The sequence below is a fragment of the Nycticebus coucang genome, chromosome 12 (assembly GCF_027406575.1).
Source record: "Nycticebus coucang isolate mNycCou1 chromosome 12, mNycCou1.pri, whole genome shotgun sequence".
In the NCBI taxonomy this organism is placed as follows: domain Eukaryota; kingdom Metazoa; phylum Chordata; class Mammalia; order Primates; family Lorisidae; genus Nycticebus; species Nycticebus coucang.
Window position 1 is genome coordinate 94,758 of NC_069791.1, and position 22,701 is coordinate 117,458.

General features: G+C 36.4%; 1 protein-coding gene across 1 annotated transcript in view; it reads right to left on the reverse strand.

The window, feature by feature from the left end:
* The window catches only part of CAND1 (cullin associated and neddylation dissociated 1), a 44,180-nt gene that overhangs the window by 14,926 nt on the left and 6,553 nt on the right, over positions 1-22,701 (reverse strand). Inside the window, exons 2-6 of the mRNA XM_053555385.1 lie at positions 19,280-19,423; positions 11,012-11,166; positions 2,658-2,781; positions 635-891; positions 446-551 (exon numbers count right to left, since the gene is read on the reverse strand). Of these exons, the coding sequence (XP_053411360.1) occupies positions 446-551; positions 635-891; positions 2,658-2,781; positions 11,012-11,166; positions 19,280-19,423 (786 nt within the window). The remainder of the gene's footprint in view (positions 1-445; positions 552-634; positions 892-2,657; positions 2,782-11,011; positions 11,167-19,279; positions 19,424-22,701) is intronic.

Here is a 22,701-nt window from a genome sequence, read left to right on the forward strand (position 1 = left end):
CTTCCCTTCTAAAGAGGCTAAAGTAACCCCAAATAATTATAAATACCTTTCCCAAGTTCTTTACATAAAGTTCTAACAATTTTTCCAAGTTCTTTTAATGAAGTCCTAACAATGGGAAGGAAAAATTTTCAAAATAAATGCGATGACCACATTTTATAATAGTAAGATGACATTAGTTCCAAATATTGAATAGGTTGTTAATTTTTAGTAAAAAATGAATTAAAACCCATTTGAAATCCAATTGGTCATTTCTCCTCACATACCTAACCTAGATCTCAATTATTATTCTATTCTTGACAAGAAATTTTAAAAGAAAATATAGAGCATCTGGTTAAAGGGCAAATCATAACTTTGACTTAAAATGTACAAAAGCAAATTATGCAATCAAACGTGTGAACTCCTGTAATATCCTCAAATTAATAAAAAAGAGCATGTAAGAACTTACCTTCTTACAAATGATTCAAAGGCTTGAATGCAGTACTCTCGTAATTCATCATCATCTACATTACAAAATTTTACCACCAAAGGAATTATCTTCTCAAGGTATTCACCTAAGAAAAGCATTTTGATTCTTAAAAACATGCATTACGTTTTTTAATTTAAGAAAACTTTAAAACACTGTAAAATTTCTTACCTATTCTGTGACCAGCTTGCCTACTAATAGCAGCAATACATTGTATGTAGGTTCTTGTTGTTGACATGGAATCATTTTTGGACAACTCTGACAAAAGATGTTCAATAAGATCTACAAAAACTATATTTCCACAGCTCATAACAAGATGACCAAGAGCAATAATGGTTCTTTTCCTCACTGCAAGTCTAGGGCTGGTCAACTGAGGGAGCAGACAGGTCAGAATTGAAGGATGGAAATTAACAAGAAGTCCTCCTTGCCTTAAAACAAAATTAAACAAAAAAGAAAACAACAAATGAATTCAAAATGTCAGTACTACCAAAATGGCCTCTGATCTCAATGTAAATATTCAGGGTATAAATTTAGTCAAGACTAATCCAAATTCAGAATAAATAAAAGGAAAATTGAATTTTTACCATCTCCCCCAATACAACTAAAACCTGGGCTATGTGAATGTAGCTTTGAAATTTATATCCCTACACTTGTAGAATCTAGATCCACATCCCCAATTATAGGATATCCAACCAAGTTGACTGGGAAAGCATAAATGAATGAGAAATACAAAGCAAAAATCAATGATCTTTTCTCTGATTATAGCCTTTTGGACACTAAAAACCTCATCTTCTCTTACCTCTTTCCTCTCTCTTACTATCTGTCCTCTACACATCTCTATACTAAGTTTCATTGGTCCTGCTCGTCCAACATTTCTTTTCCAAAATCATTTTCACATGTACAGTTCAGTGAGTCACTCAAACACCTACAATGTGGCAGGACATTCCTAACGATCTCTTCACACACAAAATAAAAAGTCTGAATTATCGCTGCTTATCAAATTGAATATAAATTCCCTACCTACCTCAACATGACCCCAATCTACCTAAAGGATTTTCCATTACTTTCTAGTAAGTCTATATTATGTAAAACCTGAATACAATGTTACCCCTGCCAACACTACTTACACTAAGGTACTCTACATTGAGCATAACCACCTACTGAGGTGCTACCCATTCTTCAAAATTTAACTCCAGTGCTACTCTTTCCAGAAAAAACTTTCTTGGATCCTCCCCTTTTAAACACCAAGACATGTTCCACTCCCAGTTAGTCTTCAGTCCCATTCTGCCTTATCTGTGTACACAGAGCACAGCTCCTCACTTCATACACACACACCCTGCATATGAAGGCATTTGATGATTTTTATATTGACATGAATTTGCCACAGTATCATACACACGAATAATGATGATCTATTACGATTATGAAGACCTAGGGAAAACATGAAATTTGACAGGTCCTTTAGTGTTATCTTCTTCTACCTTCCAAAGTTTGACTTACAAAATCAACAGGAAAGTCAACAAATATACAAAAGCCAATCTCCTCGCTCCCCCACAACATGCAGTATAGACACGGCTGCTGAAGATTACCAGCATATTTTTAAACTGGAAAATCTGTAACTCCCACTGGTGGATCTCCTTATCTAAGTAGGTGACTGGATACAAGGGTAAAACAGGGCCAGGTGCAGTGGTTCAAACTGTAATCCCAGCACCGAGGCAGGAGATCACTTGAGCTTGGGAGTTTGAGACCAGCCTGAGCAAGAGTGAGGTTCTATCTGTACTAAAATAAGAAAAATTAGCCAGGTAGATCACTTGAGCCTCGGAGTCTGAGGTTGTTGTGAGGTAGGCTGACATCATAGCACTGTAGCCCAGGCAACAGAGACTACGCCTTAAAAAAAAAAAAAAAGGCATGGCAAAAGCAAATAAATAAAGTGTAAAACAAACCATGCTGAAAAATTTAAAATCTAATTTTATTAATAACTTTTCAGAACTACAAAACACGTTTGCTATATGCAATATTACAAAGTATAATTAGCTTGTTTCTTCCTTCATCCCCAACCTCACACATGTATAAAACAGCTACCATCTAAACATGAATAATTTTGGACCAAGTTTTATTGTATTTACCAGAGAAGACTTTAAATAAATGCATCTAATATCTATATCACAAGTAATGGAAGTAACGGGCACTTTACCTGCTCAACATATCAGCCATAATATCCAAGGCTTCTAGCTGAACAGACACATCTTCCTGTTTTGCTATTGCACTGGTGAGACGTCCAGTAATCTTTTTACATACATTAGCAGCTAATGCAGAGCCTGTATAAATAAGAAACCAAAAACAATTTCAGGCATATTGAAGTTTACCTTACATTCATAGTAAGCTACGAAATATTCAACAACCCTGCACTTAACCATGAGACTCAAGATCCATACCAGAAAAAAAAAAAAAAAAAAGTATTTTAAAACAGGCTGCTTTATAATAAAGTAATTTAATAGACATAAATAACAATTACAGATAACTATAGAAGGGATATAAAACACAGGGAAAAAAACCCTTAAGATTCCTTAGATTCTACCAAATAACTATTTCTAGGTACTGGCACGAGTGCTGGCCACAGGATCAGTCTTAGCTGTGGTGCTTAACCCTCTAGATGGAAAAGCCCTCTTTTCTAGTAAGCTAGCTTTTTAAACTTCAGTGAATTAAAAAGTGTATATTCTGAGCTATAATACTCAGTAATTTCTTTAAAAAAATAGACAGCTATAACCTTTAATAAGGTCCTTTCCAACCCAAAGATTCTGTTACCTCATTATAAAGCAGAAATGTGCCAGAACTCATAAATCAGGGTTATTACTATTCAAAGTAGGTCATATTGTTACTGATAAGTGAGAGGAAATAAAAGGAACAAGTAGCTGAATTCTTGTGAAACCCCAAAATTGGCTAAATACAAACATGTTTCAATGAAGAGGAAAAAAATGAAAATATCAATACAGCTAATACAATAACATACTTCAGAGTTGGTGAAATGTTTTACTGAATGAAGTAAACACTACAACACTGGTATGATACAGTGGGAGAAGCATCAGGTTTGAATTAAAAAATTATGGATCTGAATCTTCATTCAACCAGGTACTCAAACCTTGGTGTGAATTAACCTAGTCTGAATTTCCACTCCCCCATCTACAACGAGAAGGGATATTAAAACCTATATGGTTGGTGTTTAGACTAAATGAAATGACACACGCAGTATTTGACATGACAACTAGTACAGGGAATGACCAAATGCATAGCGAAAATGACAAACCCAGACTACATTATTACCAATCAATATCTTCCCATAAAACAGAGAAATGGGCCGAGTAACAGCTTCCCTGAAACTGGGCATGGCGAGTCTGGGGAGATAAGACTCCAGGCATCTCTGGCGGGTGGGATCTGCCTATAAATCATCCCTTTGAGGATACAGGGAGTCAGCAAGGGACTTCTGGACCCCAAGAGGAGTACAAAAACAGTGGAAAACTGGCAAGTGGTTGCATGTGTTGGATCGACCTAATCCCGCCGGCAACCTTAAGTACAAGCAGCAGTGAGACTGCAAACCGGAAAGGCCTTATCTGTGAACTGTTTCGGTGTTTCTGGACTTGGCACTCAGTTGAACTGCCTAGGGGAGAGCTTGAGCAGGAGTGCAGAGAACTTTGGGCATTGTCTAGGGCCCCACACTGAGCTGCTGAGCTGGGCCACAGGAAGCCACTGTGAGAGAATTGCGGCAGCAAGCTCCACCCTCAGGGTCCCAGAGCAAGGATCGGGCGGGAGCTAGTAACCTAGTGACTGATCAGCCTAAAGGCAGGGACTGAGCTAACTTACAGCCTTAACCCTTAGGCGCAGAGTGAGACTGGTTTTGGCACACTGGAGCCTCGGGCTGTTGCCCTGGGTAGAGTGCTGTGGTGTCACAGCTCATAGCAACCTCGAACTCCTGGGCTTGGTGCCGCCCGGACCTCCATAAGAGCTGCACTGCAACCCCTGACCTGCGTTCAGGGCCCACCACGTGCCCTGACCAAAAACTGCCGGAGCCCCGCGCAACCCCGCGTCCTCCCTGCCTCCACACTGGCCCGCTCGTCTGGCCAGGGATACTGGTAGCCACGTGCCCTCTGGAGCCCTCCCTGCCTCTGTGCAGAGCCCTTCTCCTGCCCAGAGACTGCCAGAGCCTTGGGCTCTCTGTGCCAAAGTCGCTGAGTGCGAGGCACTCCCAGAACCGTGTGCACCACCTCCCACCCTGTTGCTGGATCTGGGTGTGTTACATGCTGGAGCTGGTTCCACAACCAGAACTCGCTAGCTGGGTCAGCCCCAGAGGAACTACACAGGGTCACTCCCTACAAAGATCCAGCAACAAGAGAGTGATCCTGCTGGGGTCTAATCTTGAAAAGACACCTCCCCAACTTTGAGGATGGCCAGAGGCAACGGTGAAAAACAATCAGAAGGCAAAATCAACAGAAAAACTCTGGCAATATGAATAATCAGAGTAGATCAACTCCCCCAAGGATCAATGGGGCAGACACAGCACAAGACAAACAAATATCCGAGATGACAGAAATCAAATTCAGAATCTGGATAACAAATGAGATCGAATTAGAATTCCGAGCAGTAACCCAAAAGATATCTCAAGAATTCAACAAATTCAAAGACCAAATGACCAAAGATTTTGACACATTGAGACAAGAAGTTGAAGCCCTCAAAGATCTGAGAAACACAGTAGAATCCCTCAGTAACAGAATGAAGCAAGCAGAAAAAAAGATTCTGACATTGAAGACAAAACTTTCCAACACTCCCAAACTCTCAAAGAGGAAGAGAAATGGAGGGCAAAAACAGGCCACTCTCTCAGAGAGCTGTGGGATAATTCGAAGAAAACCAATATTCGTTTTATAGGGATCCTCGAAAGCGACAAAGTGGCTTCACAAGGCACAGAGTCTCTTCTCCATGAGATTATAAAGGAGAACTTTCCAGACAAGCCAAGAGATTCTGAATTTCAGATAGCTGACAGTTTCAGAACACCAGCATGACTCAACCCGTATAAGACATCCCCCAGACACATCATAATCAATTTCACTAAAGTTAATATGAAGGAGAAAATTCTGAAAGCTGCCAGACGAAAGAAAACCATTACCTATAAGGGGAAGAATAGAATAACTGCAGACCTCTCTGCTGAAACCTTTCAAGCTAGAAGAGGATGGTCATCAACTTTCAATCTCCTAAAACAAACTAACTTTCAACCCAGGATCCTGTACCCAGCTAAACTGGCTTCATTTGTGATGGAGAAATTAAATACTTTAATGACATTCACATGTTGAAGAAATTTGCCACAAATAAACCAGCTCTCCAGGACATTCTCAGACCTATCCTCCATAAAGACCAGCGTAATTCTCCACCACAAAAGTAAACCCACCCAGAAAATTTTGATCAAATTCCAACTTCCACAGTTGCAAAAGGATTAAAAATGTCCACCGGACTCTCAAAGGCTTATCAATATTTTCAATTAATGTGAATGGTTTAAACTGTCCTCTAAAGAGGCACAGGTTGGCTGACTGGATACAAAAACTGAAGCCAGATATCTGCTGCATACAAGAATTGCATCTTACATTAAAAGACAAATATAGACTCAAGGTGAAGGGATGGTCATCTATACTCCAGGCAAATGGAAAGCAGAAAAAAGCAGGCGTTGCAATCCTGTTCGCAGGTGCAATAGGCTTTAAACCAACCAAAATAAGGAAGGATAAAGATGGACACTTCATATTTGTTAAAGGTAATACTCAATATGAGATCTCAATTATTAATATTTATGCACTCAAGCAGAAAGCACCTCAATTTATAAGAGAAACTCTAACAGACGTGAGCAACTCGATTTCCTCCAGTTCCATCGTAGTTGGAGATTTTAACACCCCTTTAGCAGTGCTGGATAGATCCTCCAAAAAGAAGCTAAGGAAAGAAATTTTAGATTTAAACTCAACCATTCAACATCTGGACTTAACAGACATCTACAGAACATTTCATCCCAACAAAACTGAATACACATTCTTCTCATCAGCCCATGGAACATACTCCAAAATCAACCACATCCTAGGCCACAAATCTAACCTCAGCAAATTTAAAAAAATATTTATGCAATAAAAGCTGAACTCAATAACAACAGGAACCTGCATACCCATACAAGAAGATGGAAGCTAAACAACCTTATGCTGAAGGACAGATGGGTTATAGATGAGATGAAGAAGGAAATCACCAAATTTTTGGAACAAAGTAACAACCAAGACACGAATTACCAGAACCTCTGGGACACTGCAAAGGCAGCCCTAAGAGGGAAATTTATAGCACTGCAAGCCTTCCTCAAGAAAACGGAAAGAGAGGAAGTTAATAACTTAATGGGACATCTCAAGCAACTGGAGAAGGAAGAACACTCCAAACCCAAACCCAGCAGAAGAAAAGAAATAACCAAAATTAGAGTAGAACTAAACGAAATTGAAAACAACAGAATTATACAACAGATCAATAAATCCAAAAGTTGTTTTTTTTGAAAAGATCAATAAAATAGATAAACCTTTGGCTAACCTAACCAGGAAAAAAAGAGTAAAATCTCTAATTTCATCAATCAGAAATGGTAAAGATGAAATAACAACAGACCCCTCAGAAATTCAAAAAATCCTTAATGAATACAAGAAACTCTACTCTCAGAAATATGAAAATCTGAAAGAAACTGACCAATACCTGGAAGTATGCCACCTACCAAGACTTAGCCAGAATGAAGTGGAAATGTTGAACAGGCTATATCAAGTTCTGAAATAGCATCAACTATACAAAATCTCCCTAAAAAGAAAAGCCCAGGACCAGATGGCTTTATATCAGAATTCTACCAAACCTTTAAAGAACTAGTACCTATTCTACTAAACCTCTTCCAAAAGACAGAAAAAGAAGGAATATTACCCAACACATTCTACGAAGCAAACATCACCTTGATCCCCAAACCAGGGAAAGACCCAACAAGAAAGGAAAATCATAGACCAATTTCACTAATGAATATCAATGCTAAAATACTCAATAAGATCCTAACAAACAGAATCCAACAACACATCAAAAAAATTATACACCATGACCAAGTGGGATTCACCTCAGGGTCTCAAGGCTGGTTCAATGTATGTAAATCTATAAATGTAATTCAGCACATAAACAAACTAAAAAATAAGGACCATATGATTCTTTCAATTGATGCAGAAAAAGCTTTTGATAATATCCAGCATCCTTCATGATCAGAACACTTAAGAAAATTGGTATAGAAGGGACATTTCTTAAACTCATAGAGGCCATCTACAGCAAACCCATAGCCAATATTGTATTGAATGGAGTTAAATTGAAATCATTTCCACTTAGATCAGGAACCAGGCAAGGTTGCCCATTGTCTCCATAGCTCTTTAACATTGTAATGGAAGTTTTAGCCATTGCAATTAGGGAAGAAAAAGCAATCAAGGGTATCCACATAGGGTCAGAAGAGATCAAACTTTCACTCTTCGCAGATGATATGATCGTGTATCTGGAAAACACTAGGGATTCTACTAAAAAACTTTTAGAAGTGATCAAGGAATACAGCAATGTCTCAGGCTACAAAATCAACACCCATAAATCTGTAGCCTTTATATACACCAACAATAACCAAGCTGAAAAAACAGTCAAGGACTCTATTCCTTTCACAGTAGTGCCAGAGAAGATGAAATACTTGGGAGTATACCTAACAAAGGATGTGAAAGATCTCTACAAAGAGAACAATGAAACTTTAAGAAAAGAAATAGCTGAAGATGTTAACAAATGGAAAAATATACCATGCTCATGGCTGGGAAGAATCAACATTGTTAAAATGTCTACACTACCCAAAGCAATATGTAATTTTAATGCAATTCCTATTAAAGCTCCATTGTCATATTTTAAAGATCTTGAAAAAATAATACTTTGTTTTATATGGAATAAGGAAAACCTCGAATAGCCAAAACATTACTCAGCAATAAAAACAAAGCTGGAGGAATCACGCTACCAGACCTGAGACTGTACCAGAAATCAACAGTGATCAAAACAGCATGGTATTGGCACAAAAACAGAGAAGTAGATGTCTGGAACAGAATAGAGAACCAAGAGATGAATCCGGCTACTCACTGTTATTTGATGTTTGACAAGCCAATTAAAAACATTCAGTGGGGAAAAGATTCCCTATTTAACAAATGGTGCTGGGTAAACTGGCTGGCAACTTGTAGAAGATTGAAACTGGACCCACACCTTTCACCATTAACTAAGATAAGACTCTCACTGGATAAAAGATTTAAACTTCAGACATGAAACTATAAAAATACTTAAGAAAGTACAGGGAAAACTCTTGAAGGAATCGGCGAATATTTTGGGTGAATATTTTATGAGGAGGACTCCCCAGGCAATTGAAGCTATCAAAAATACACTACTGGGACCTGATCAAACTAAAAAGCTTCTGCACAGCCAAAAACATAGTAAGTAAAGCAAGCAGACAGCCCTCCAAATGGGAGAAAATATTTGCAGGTCTAATAACCGATAAAGGTCTAATAACCAGAATCCACAGAGAACTCAAACGTATTAGCAAGAAAAGAACACGTGACCCCATCTCAGGGTGGGCAAGGGACTTGAAGAGAAACTTCTCTAAAGAAGACAGATGCACGATCTACAAACACATGAAAAAAAGCTCATCATGCTTATTCATCAGAGAAATGCAAATCAAAACTACTTTGAGATATCACCTAACCCCAGTAAGAGTAGCCCACATAACAAAATCCTGAAACCGGGGCAGCGCCTGTGGCTCAGTCAGTAGGGCGCCGGCCCCATGTGCCGAGGGTGGCGGGTTCAAACCCGGCCCCAGCCAAACTGCAACCAAAAAAAAATAGCTGGGCATTGTGGCGGGCGCCTGTAGCCCGGGCTACTCGGGAGGCTGAGGCAAGAGAATCGCTTAAGCCCAGGAGTTGGAGGTTGCTGTGAGCTGCGTGAGGGCACAGCACTCTACTGAGGGGGATAAAGTGAAACTGTCTCTACAAAAGAAAAAAAACAAAACAAAATCCCAAAACCAGAGATGTTGGCGTGGATGTGGAGAAAAGGGAACACTTCTACATTGCTGGTGGGAATGCACACTAATACGTTCCTCTGGAAGGATGTTTGGAGAATACTTAGAGACCTAAAAATAGACCTGCCATTCGATCCTATAATTCCTTTACTAGGTCTATACCCAGAAGACCAAAAAATCACAATGTAACAAAGACATCTGTACCAGAATGTTTATTGCAGCCCAATTCATAATTGCTAAGTCATGGAAGAAGCCCAAGTGCCCATGGACCCACGAATGGACTAGCAAATTGTGGTACATGTATACCATGGAATATTATGCAGCCTTAAAGAAAGATGGAGACTTTACCTCTTTCATGTTTACATGGATGGAGCTGGAACATATTCTTCTTAGCAAAGTATCTCAGGAATGGAAGAAAAAGTATCCAATGTACTCAGCTCTACTATGAAGCTAAATTATAGCTCTCACATGAAGGCTATAAGCCAAGTATAGCACAAGACTATGGAGAAAGGGCCAAGGAAGGGGAAGGGAGTGGGGAGGTTATGGTGGAGGGAGGGTAATGGGTGGGGCCACACCTATGGTGCATCTTAGAATGGATACAGGCAAAACTTACTAAATGCAGAATACAAATGCCTACATACAGTAACTAAGAAAATGCCATGAAGGCTACGTTGAACAGTTTGATGAGAATATTTCAGATTGTATATGAAACCAGCACATTGTACCCCTTGACTGCACTAACGTACACAGCTATGATTTAACATTAATTAAAAAAATAAAAAATAAGACAGAGAAATGATAATTTCACCCCACTCACAGATGAAACAGTAACTTTTAGAATGCTCATTTTAGCAATAGTTTAGTAGTTAAGATCAATTTTAAAACTTACATTACCTAGACATTTTTGTAAGAGGCTAAAAGCTAATCAATGAATTCATTAATCATAGTTAAAAAATTCTAATTATAAGCTATAAAAGGCTCAGTTTTAATTAAAGCTACTAGTAAATGGAAACATTTCACCGCTATGTCTGCAGTGTGTTAAATTCTGTAAACACTAATGAACAACAAAATTAATACTGGAATATAAAGCTCATCATAGCTCATTTAGGGTTATCTTTCCCTCACTGCATAGGTTAGCATAACTCTGGTCTGCAGTCATGGTACATACAAGAATATAACATCTTGTTCCAACATATAAAAATTCTTCAGAAGTGACATGCATAGGAGATATCAAAATTCAATGATGATAGTATTCATTTAAACTGAATTTATTTTTAAGAAAAATAAGGCTTTAGATTTTAATTTTTCTTTATCATTTAAAGGGATGCCCACAAAGGACAACTCGCCTCTCTCCCTCCTTGACCAGAGTTGGGGGGAAAATGAAGGAGAAATACTTCTATGTAAAATGAAAATAGGAAGAAAAAAGTGCTCTTACTTACCACTGGAAGCTGGAGGAAGTTCTCCAATTACTGTTTTAAGACCAATACTTGAAATATCTCGAAGTTGTTCTTTATCAGAAAGCATGTTAGTGCAGAGGGTATCTACAATTGTCTCTACTTGGTATTCTTTCACTTTACTCACTAAAGGGCCAAGACTGTAATACAAAGAGAAAAAAAAGTTTTAATCTAAATAAACACAAAACCCCAAAAATATGCAAACAGAAACTGCCTGGTTCTGCCTAGAACTGTCAACAAAGTATATATCATGCTTGTATCATTAGCATATAAATATGGGTATAAAAGAAATTTTTGATCTATAAGATCGCTTTAAGTTGGGTTTCCAACCTTCTCCCACTGATTTCCTTCACAGCATCACAAATGTGAAGACTCTTTACATAACTCTAGCCCTTCAAATACAAAAAGAACTGCCTATTTATTTAGAGATTAGGGTCTCACTACATTGCCCAGGTTGGCCTCAAACTCCTGGGCTAAAGGAACACTCTCATCTCATCCTCCCAATTAGCTGGGACTATTATAAGCTCAACCACAATATCCAGGAAAAAATTTAAAAATAAAAAGGCTGGGTTGGCGCTTGTAGCTCAAGTGGCTAGGGTGCCAGCCACATATACTGGAGATGGTGGGTTTGAATCCAGCCAGGCCCCGCCAAACAATGACAACTATAACCAAAAATAAATAAATAAATAATAGCTGGGCATTGTGGCAGGTGCCTGTAATTCCAGGTACTTGGGAGGCTGAGGCAAGAGAATCGTTTAAGCCCAAGAGTTTGAGTTGCTGTGAGCTATGATGCCACAGCATTCTACCCAGGGCAACAGCTTTAGATTCTGTCTCAAAATAAATAAAGGCTAATTAGGATCTTGCTCCTAACAAGTTTTACCTATGATGAAAGTTCCTATACATTTCCAGTTGAGCATCCCTAATATGAACATCTGAAACTTTCTGAGCACCAACATGATGTCACAAGTAGGTAAGAACAGTGCACTAATATTCAGTGAGAAGCCACTGTACTCTGTGTCCTTAGCACAGAGCAGGTTAAGTTTGGTGTATGTATAGTCACTGATAAGTCACTATATTCAACATTAGTGGATAACAAAGGAGGTATCCTATCTTTGAAAACTTATCTATTTGGTGAGGCAAGGAACTCACATGACTATGAAATAAAGTTGGCATTCACTACCCTGCATAATTAAAAAAAAGTTTTAAATTCATGTTAGCATTTGTAGGGCCAAGAAATCGCAAGATTGCACACTAATACTTCAATGTATGGGGCTCTGATGGGATACAGTTAGAAAAGAAGACCATTTCAAATGGGAAGAACAAGCCTTTGTAAAGATCAGAGACTAAATTGAGTGGAATGCATACTGAAACAAAGTGGGAGCAATAGAATTGCTTAAAAAGCAGATGGAAAATACAACCGGAAAGGCCAGGCACCAGGTTATTATAAAGAACCTTTAAAGCCAGGGCAATGAGTTGAAATGTGGTAAAATTATTAATAGAAATAAATCCATTTTTTCAAGCATAAGTAATGTAATAAAAATAATTTAATTTAATGAATGCTCATATCAGTGTCTCACACAGTTGTTCAGTAAGTAAATGCCGACTGCTTTACTAGAGAGATAGTAGGCAGCATGAGCTGGGGAATTAATAGAAAGAAAGAAGAATAGACTGAAAGGTTGGAGAAGAGCCCAATCTAGAGTGATGAAAGTGGCAACAGAAACACAGCAGGGACATGGGGAGACCTAACATGAAACAAATTCATCTGTTAAATGAAAATTGAGAGCAGAGATAAAGGGACTCTAAAACCAGCTTTCAGCAATGACATAACAGTTTTGCTGAATTAACTTTTCTGCAGGTAACAATTATAAAATCTCTAAAACTATCTTTTAGAAAACTATTTCAAGGACAGAAAACAATGGATCAAAAACAGAAAAAGTCTATTTAGAATTCCATATCCAGGGAAATTACCCTTCAAAAATGGAGATAAACTACAAATAATGTCAGATAAACAAAAGCTGAAAGAATTCATTACTAAGAGACCGACCCATGCTGCAAGAATTGCCAAAGGAGGTTCTTTAGTCTAAAGGAAAATTACCAGATGGTAATTTGGATTAACAGAAAAAAAATCACCAGAAATGGATACATGTGTACATACACAAAAGGATATTATTTAAAGAACTACATTTTTTTCTTCAAACTATAAATAATGCTGCATTGTGGAAAAACATACACATACAGAAACACAGGAGGAAATAAACTGAACCATATTATGGTAGTGTTTATATAGTAATTTATACCAAGTAGTACAACACTAACTTCTAATAGACTGTGATTATTTAAGATGAAATTTATAATCCCTACTTGAGAATGACTAATATGAAGAGATAAATCAAAGTCAAAGAGGAATCAAAATCAGATATTATAAAATAGCAATTCTCAACTTTTTGGTGTAGGATTCCTTTCTAATGCTTTAAAAATCACTGATGACCCCAAAGAACTTTTATGTGGGTATGTCTGTCAATGTTCATCACATAAAAATTTAAAAATAATAAAACCCATTGTAGGTTAGCATAAATAACATTTTAAGAACTATATTCTCAAAAATGAAAAAATAGAAAGAATAGCACTGTTTTACATTTCTGCAAATTTTTTAAATCTTTCAAAATTAAAACAACTGGATTTTCATATTTGCTTTTGCATTCAATCTGCTGTAATGGATCACATGTGGCCTCTGTGAACTTAGAAGAACTGTAAGAGTCAACAAGGAAAGTAACACCTTAGTATTATTCATGTGACAGTTTTGATCCTTTCAGAGATGCAGGATACCCCAGACCTCCCAAATCAAACTTTGAGAACCACCACTATATATATTTCATTAACTCAAAATGAAGTGAGGGGAAAATACCAACAAAAAAAAAAGGGAACAAACAGAAAACAGGAAGTAAAATGGTACATCTAAATCCAACCATAGCAATATTTACAATAAAGGTCTATGAGCTAAGCACTCTTACTGAAGAGCAGAAATTATGGGCGGCACCTGTGGCTCAGAGGAGTAGGCACCAGCCCCATATGCCGGAGGTGGCGGGTTCAAGCCCAGCCACAGCCAAAAACTACAAAAAAAAAAAAAAAAAAAATCCAAAAAAAAAGCAGAAATTATAAAACACAAAGAAAAAAGCAAGACCTAAATACCTGCTATGTATAAGAAATATGATTTGATGACATAAACACAGATAAAACAAGAAGTAATAGCAAAAGACACACCATGTACACACACTAACCTTTAAAAAACTAGAGTGGTTATGTTATTGACAACAAAGAAAATACATTTCAAGGTAAGGTGTGTTACCATAGATAAAGAGAAACATTTTATCCTCATAGAAGGGTGAATCATCAAAGAGACAATCATAAACGTGCATATACCTAGTCACTGACAGATTCTAACATGTATGTACCTAGGTACTGATGGGGTGCTAATGTGCAAGTACCTAGTCACTGACAGAGATTCTCTCTGGGACCAAACTGCAGTCAGTTTCCTCAGAACCCTCTTCTCAACCAGGTCTTGACATTGACTCTTGTCCTTGCTGGGCCTCAACAGCCCAGTTGTAGCAAGAATCCTACCACCTTTGATGACCACTCCTATGTAATTTTCTATCCCCTGACCTCCTATTCCTGCTTGTCCTTATATCTGGAGTTGAGCCCAATCTCTCTTTCCTATTATGACAGTGTTTGACATTTACCAGATTTTGTCTTTAGCATCACACAGCTTTAAACTGCATGAAGGAAAATCTGACATTACACAAGAAAAAGACACATCAAACACAGTTGGAAACTTTAACACTCCTCTCAGTAATAGTCAATAGATTAACCAAAGGGGAAAAAAAATCAGAAAGGATATAAATGTGAACACTATCAAATACCAAACTGATTTATAAAATACTTTACCCAATAACTACAGAACAGACTTTCAAGTACCTAGGACAGCCTACCATAAAACATCTCAATAAATGTTTAAAATAAAAAGCATCTTAAAACATTGCAGAGTATGGTTCTCTCACTACAGTGGAATTTAATTAGAAACCAGTAAAAATAAATATCTAGATAACCTCCAAGTATTTGGAAATTGCTTCTAAATAACCAATGGATAAAAAAAAAAAATCACAACAAAGAGTAAAAATAGTTGAACTTCCCACAACAAAGAATCACCTAGTCCAAAACTTAAATAGCTGCAAGGCTCAAAAACCCTAAGCTACACTACAAGTGTTATACTGGTGTCAGGACAGACAGGTCAGGTCAATGGAACAGAATGGAATGTGGAAAGAGACCCATACTTTTATAGTCAATTGATTTTTTGACACAGATGCCCAAATAATTCAACAGAGAAAAGAAGGTCTTTTAAATAAATGGTGCTACAACAGATGGATATCCACATGGAAATAAAAAATTAACTCACATCCTTCACAAAAAATAATTCAAGATAGGTCACAGAACTAAAAGTAAAGGCTTTTAAAACTATAAGGCATGTTAGAAGAAAATTTTTGCAACCTAAGGTAAACAAAGATTTCTTAGGACATAGAAAACAATAACCATAAAAGGAAAATTTTAATTTGTTTATAAATTAAATAAAACTAAACATAAAAGTTTAAAACTTAAGCTCAAAATGGAAGACAACCAAAATTTGGTAATAAAAAGACAAACTCAATTGAAAAATACATAAATGACCAATGAACACACAAAACCATGCTTGACATCATTATTTATTGGTGACAAGCAAATTAAAACCACACCTACACAGCTACTGCAATGGCTAAAACCAAAGACCAACACAACCAAGTGCTGCTGACAGTGTGTAGCAACCAGTACGTTCACATAAAATAGTACGTACACTTTGAGAGACAATTTAGTGTTTTCTCTGTAAGCTAAATGGAAATAGCAATTTCACTCTTGGTTATCTAACAGTAAGAAATAAAGACATCATTCACTGTATATTTATTTATTCACAATAGCCAAACACTAGAAAGAAACCAAAACTAGTCCTATCAATAGACTACTAATAATTAACAAAAAGGCATGGACTGCTAATATATTCAACATGGATGAATTTCACAGATGTTACAAGAGCAAAAAAAGCCAGACCCAAACAAAAGAAAACATATTGTATAATTCCATTTATATGAAGTTCTATAATAGGCAAAACTAAGTTAAGGTGAAAAAATGAACAATGATGATCTTGACTAGGGATGTATAAGGATATAATTTTACCTTTTCAAATACAATTGAATACGATCTTTTGAAAAAGGTCTATTTTTTCTCCAATGCAGTCCTCTTCACCTCATACCTTACATCCTATTTTACTTCATTAGTCTATTAATTTAATGTCCCACTAACTCACTGCTTTGATTGTAGAGACATAACAGTATGTTTCCCATATCGCTGGACTAAACACACACCTCCATCCCCAAGAGCCATCCTACTTTTTCAGTTTTCTTGGCTATCTTCAGCACATGCTCACTCCCACCCCCAATATAGTCAATTTGTCTAGCTTTTGGAAAAAACAATGATTTTTACAATTAGGTTAGTATTAAATTAATGTGAACTGACCTTTACGATATTGAGTTACCCTATCTAAGGACATGGGATGTCTTTACACCTGTTCAAGTACATTTCTTGTATCAGAATATTTTAACCTTTTCCTTCCATACATTTAGTAAAAGAGAAAACTGTAACATTACTTTCTATCATATAATGCTCTCAAAGTTACTACCATATATACCATATAACGCTCAATCGAAGTCACTACTGTAACATTTCTTGTTGCATAAACTCCTAGGTATTTTGTCTTTCTGTGGCTATAATTAATGGTATTCACTTCCACATCTTCTAACTGGTTATACTGCTTACAGGAAAAGCTACTGATATTCCCATCAGCAAATAAAAGCTACTTTCATAAATTTTATATCCTACTTCACTGACTTTTTATTGTATGCTGAATTTTTTTTCTTGATTGGACCTTTTCCCACATATACTTTTTGAATTCTTATGCCTCTAACTTGCCCCTCACCCCTTGTCTTCCAATGGCTAATACTTACCTCCAAAGAAGCAGCAGAGATAGACTCTGCCTATTCCCTGAGTACTGTGAATGTATCTGATATTTTATTAGCTATTGGGGAGAGAAGACAGAACTTTAAAAAGGCCCATCAATTCCTATTTTGTTAAATGTTTACCTGGAGCATGTGGTGAACTTTGTCAAGTGGTTTGATAAAGCGTCCCTGACCTGTTCTTCACTGTTCAAGTATGATGCTCATTTTTGAAGTTCGTTTCTCTAGTTATACTATGCAGCTGAAGTGCTTTTTGCTTTTTAAATCAAGAGTCAATGCTGAATCTTATCAGCATCTTGACAACTAACCAGATAGTTTTTACTTCCTCCAATGAAAGGATGAAACCCGATGAATTAACTAAATTAAAAAAAAACACATAATATTGAACTATTCTTACATTCTTGGGGTAAATCCTACTTGAACCAAACATTTAAATGAAGTTGGTCTATAGTTTCTATTTTTTTTTAGTGTTAATGCTAGTCAGGACTTGTTAACATTATTTGATTTAAAAATCTAGACAGTTTTCATACTTTATGTTCTGGAACAGTAGTAGAACTATCTGTACCAGAATTATCTGTTCCTCATGGTTTCAAATATGTCTGTAAAAGATTTCTGGACCTTTTTGGGGGGAGGAGGGGCAGCAACTTCTCTGACAACTTTTCCAATTTCTTGTTAAGGCTGCTTAGTAATTTATCTACCTATGAGGATTTTCCCTCCTCTAAGAATCAGCTCTTAAGATTATTTCCCATCGGGCAGCGCCTGTGGCTCAATGGGGTAGGGCGCTGGCCCCATATGCTGGAGGTGGTGGGTTCAAACGCAGCCCCAGCCAAAAAAAAAAAAAGATTATTTCCCATTATCATGATTTAATCTCCTAATATATTTGTTTAGAAACTAATTCCTTTTTTCTTGAATATAATTTAATCTCCTAATATATTTGTTTAGAAACTAATTCCTTTTTTTCTTGAATATAAACTGTTTCTTCCCCAACATCTTTAATTATAAATATAAAAGACCGTCAAAAGATGGTCTTGAATTTCCTAAACTTTAACTCAAATAAGTCCTACATATGTTCCAATTCCCAATCTGGGACAAAGACTAATTATTATTATTGCTTTTAAAGGCTGGAAAACATTGAATATACATTAAACAAAGCTTAATTTTGTTTATTTAGTACATGGCAAATAAATTAAAAGATGAAAAACTGAAATGAAATTACATACATATTTGCATTATTCTACAATTACTTTTTAAAAGACACATCTTAAACTTAGAAATGTCCCAAGTTAAAGAAATTTGCATTGCATGCCTAGAAATTCTATGCTGACCAATCATTTCTTCCATTTTTGTTATTCTACAGAAGATATGCAATAGTTTAGTCTAAAACAAATTTGAAAACTTTATAAGAAAATCCAATGAAGAAATACTAATGAAATGCCTTATTTAAACGGATACCAAATATGACATACCACATGACATATTAACATAATTCCATAATTTAATTTTATATGAAACTAAAGATTATGCTTATTAATAACTTACTGTATATATTAAGGGCTTCTAAAATGCAGCATTCATGATTTAAATAGGTACATTAATAGAATTTACTGAAAACTCAAATTCTGTACCCTACTAAAAAACTCAACTACCAACATAATGCCTAAAAAGTGGTTCTCACTGCACTGTACATAAAATAAAAATTTCCACAACTTTTAGGAAAGATTCTTTAGACTACTGTATCTTCAGTATTATTTTAACTATGGTTTTAACTGCTATTCTTTATTAAGAATTTTATTAATTTTTATTTTCCTTAATCATTTGGTTATAAATTTCATTCCCACTGGAATATAGAGAAAGAGGAAAGTAGGCCTTTTAACCTGGCTTAAAAAAAAAAAAAATCAAGCTATAAACAAACCATTGTTTCTAGATATATGTCATAAGCATTAAAAGACATACTATGAAAGTCCACATTTAGCAATTTATATGCTACAAGGAAATACACTGTATGTCTAACTACCATTCATTAGTCACTTAAAAATTCTAAGAAAGTCTATAAAGAAAGTCTATAGTATAAGACTAGGACAATTTACTACTTATCACAGAGCATTTTAATCAGAGTTGGGAGAAGAGGAAAGGATTTCACAAGTAAAAAACAACTTACCATTTGACGGCTAAATTCTGTACCTCTCCATTTTTATCTTCCAGTAACTTCAAAATCATTTTCACTACTTTCCTTTCACTATCATCATCCAATTTGATAGAATCTTTCTGTAGTTCTGTCATTAGATCATTTGTAGCCATAAACCTATAAAAAATGAAATGTTGATAACTTACAATTTTAAAGCATTAATTAAAAAAGAATGATTTTTCGAATCAGTGCTATTTCACTCACTAAACAGTAACAGTATTTACAGAAGTCATCCATGTTTTTAAGTGATCATAAATATATACATAGATATTTTAAAGACCAGATATGCTCTTAATGAGGTCCTATTATCCAAAATTATCTTCCTCACGTCAGTCTTGATTTCAAAATTACTAATAGGACCTATAGTGAGTGCTCTTTTATTCTAATTAATTGCATCATTACTTTTGGGGGAGAAAAGTTCCTCTTTACTTCTTTTTTGCATGGGATTTGAATTTTATCTAGGAAACCCTAAAGCACAGACATTAATATCCTCGTGTAATACCTGCATGATGTTACCCTGGGATGGGGGGGGGGGAGGTGTCGCATATCACAAATTACTGTAAAATTTCCAAAATACAAATCCCCCCCAACTCCCATCACTGGCATATAATATTTTCAAAATGGCAAGGGGCAAATCACCTGATATTCACTTTCCTCCCTTTAAGATCACGAGAGGGAGATTTAACACTGAAAAGTCTGCCAAAAACCCCAAGTGATCAAGCTTCTGAGATTTAAATGAAAAGGTTGAACAGAGTTTAAACAAAGTGTCTCAGGTAAAATAAAGTAAATAGAGTCTCAGATTTCCCCCGTCTCTTACAAAACAATTCATTATTTTGAAGGAACTTCTCGAAATATGAGAGTATCACATTTGAATAATGCCCTATAATTACTTTAAAAGCCAAAAAAAAAAAAAACTTTTCTCATGAATCTTGGCTCCCTTCTACCTTTGGAAATAATTCTACTAAAATACTTACTTAACTCCTTTTTCTTTTATTTGAACTAGATCCAGTTTGAATAAAAATTTATTGTTTTAATGCACAAAATGGCAAAAATCCATGTTCAAATAAAAAAAAAAACAAACCCACAACTATTAGAGCTGAAATGATAAAATAGCTGAGGAGATAGTCCCACAACATGGACAATAAACCATGTGGTAAAGGTTGACAAAAGCCAACTTACTATTAATAATTCAGCAATTTACTTACAAGGTAATTTTAAGGCTAATTTCAATAACTAGTATTGAACTATTCACTTGATGATTTGAAAAGTTTTAAAACTACATGCAATCATATAGTTCAATTCCTTTTTTCTTTTTTTTGAGACACAGTCTCACTATATTGCCCCCGGTAGAGTGCCATGGCATCACAGCTCACAGCAACCTCAAACTCTTGAGCTTAAGCGATTCTCATGCCTCAGCCTCCCAGGTAGCTGGACTACAGGCATCCGCCACAATGCCTGGCTATCTTTTTGTTATTGTTGTTGCAGTTGTCATTGTTGTTTAGCTGGCCTGGGCGGGATCCGAACTCGGTTCCCTAGCACCATAACCACTGTGCTATGGGCGCAGAGCTGCGGTTCACTTCTTCTCAAGATTTATAAAACTGCTTATTAAAAAAGCCTGTATTTACAATGGGACAATGAAAGATTACACCAAAGAACTGACCGCTAGCTCAAAAGAACAGGGGTTTGCCCTAGGTTTGGGATTTAAATATTTTCCCCCCAGTGATGATGATGGGGGAGGGGCAGAGCATCTTAGAGTGAAAAACTAAGGAACAGTTCAATGAGGCTGGAGGATATAAACCTAGTGCAGAAAGGAAAGATGGTGGAAATGCAGAATGAGGGCAAGATGAGAAGGGCCTCATACATTTACTATGTTAGGACCTATGCTGACTGTTGCAGGTACAGGGGCTAGTCAAAACAAACACAGTTCTTGCTGTCTTAGAGCATATGTTACAGTCCAGTAAGAGGCATGCTAATTTTTAAAACTGCATATATAAATACCTATCTAATTAGGAACTGAGATACATCCTATAAAGGAAAGGAATTCGTCATCAAGAAAACACTAACAAAGTAACCTGACCTAGACTACATCGGGAGTTGTGTGTCAGTGAAGACAGGTCTAAAGAGTGGGCATAATCATGGGGGAGGTGAGGAATTGGTGTCAGGCAAGCAAGGGCCAGGAATTAAAAAGATTTGTGGACCATGCCCTGACTTTAGTCTTAATTCTAAGAGCAATGGGAAGCTACTGAAATTTGACAGCTGGGGTAAAAATGGGGAGCAAAGGGAATGACCATATTTTCATTTCGGAAACATTACTCCATCTACACTGTGGACCACACTTTGGAGAGAACCAATCTTCATTCACTTAGCCCAGACTGAATGGAGACCAGTTACAAGAACTACTGCAGCAGTCTAAATAAGAAATAATGGTAGTTTGAATTTGAGTCTTGGCAATCAATGAAGATAGAAAAAAATGGACAGTTTATCCTCATTATTCAAAGATTACATATTTATGAATCTGCCTTCTCTTTTAAATTCATTTCTAAAATAAAATTACTATCTCCCTTTTGTTAGTCATTTGTAGACAAGGGCAGACAGGTGAAAAATTTGAGTCATGCAACACATACAATGTAGGCAGTGGTGACACCGGGCAACACTGTGCCTCCTTAGTTCTTCATCCATCCTGTACACAAGCATCCTTTCCTCATCCTATTTAGTGCCCTGTTTTCCCTATGCTTGTGATTTTTGTTGATGATCTTCCTATTTAATATGGCTTCCAAGCATAAATGCTATCTAGCATTCCCAAGTGTAAGAAAGCTATGCTGTTCTGGAAGAAATACATGTGTTAGATAAGCTACCATTAGGCATGAATTATAGTGCTACTGACTGTGAATTCAATGTTAACAAATCAACCAGATACAATATTTAGATAATCTTCAAACAGAAACACATAAAACAAGGTTATGATAAAAATGCTGTGACAAGGGGTTAATAGGAATCTAACCCCAAAATTCCCTACAAGCAATGTATGAAGACTTTACAGCAAATAAAAGCTACAAATAATGAAAATCAACTTTATTTGAACTTTATGAGTCAAAATTACCAATTTTGCAAAATGCATTAGAAACATGTATAGCAAAGGAAGAGCAGGAGGAAAACCACAAGACCTGGGTGCTACATTCAGCTTATGTATCTTTGTCCAGAGTCACTGTGCAGCCACTGCCACATCAGACGATTCAACCACTAACCTACTTGCAAGAGAAAGAATTAACTCTGGTTAAATACAAACTATAGTGAGTGGATATTCCCCTGACCTTAATCAACAAAATCCCAGTCACGGTGAAAATATGATTACAAATAAATGTTCGACAGCCCAACTTCATCCGCCCTTTTGGCAA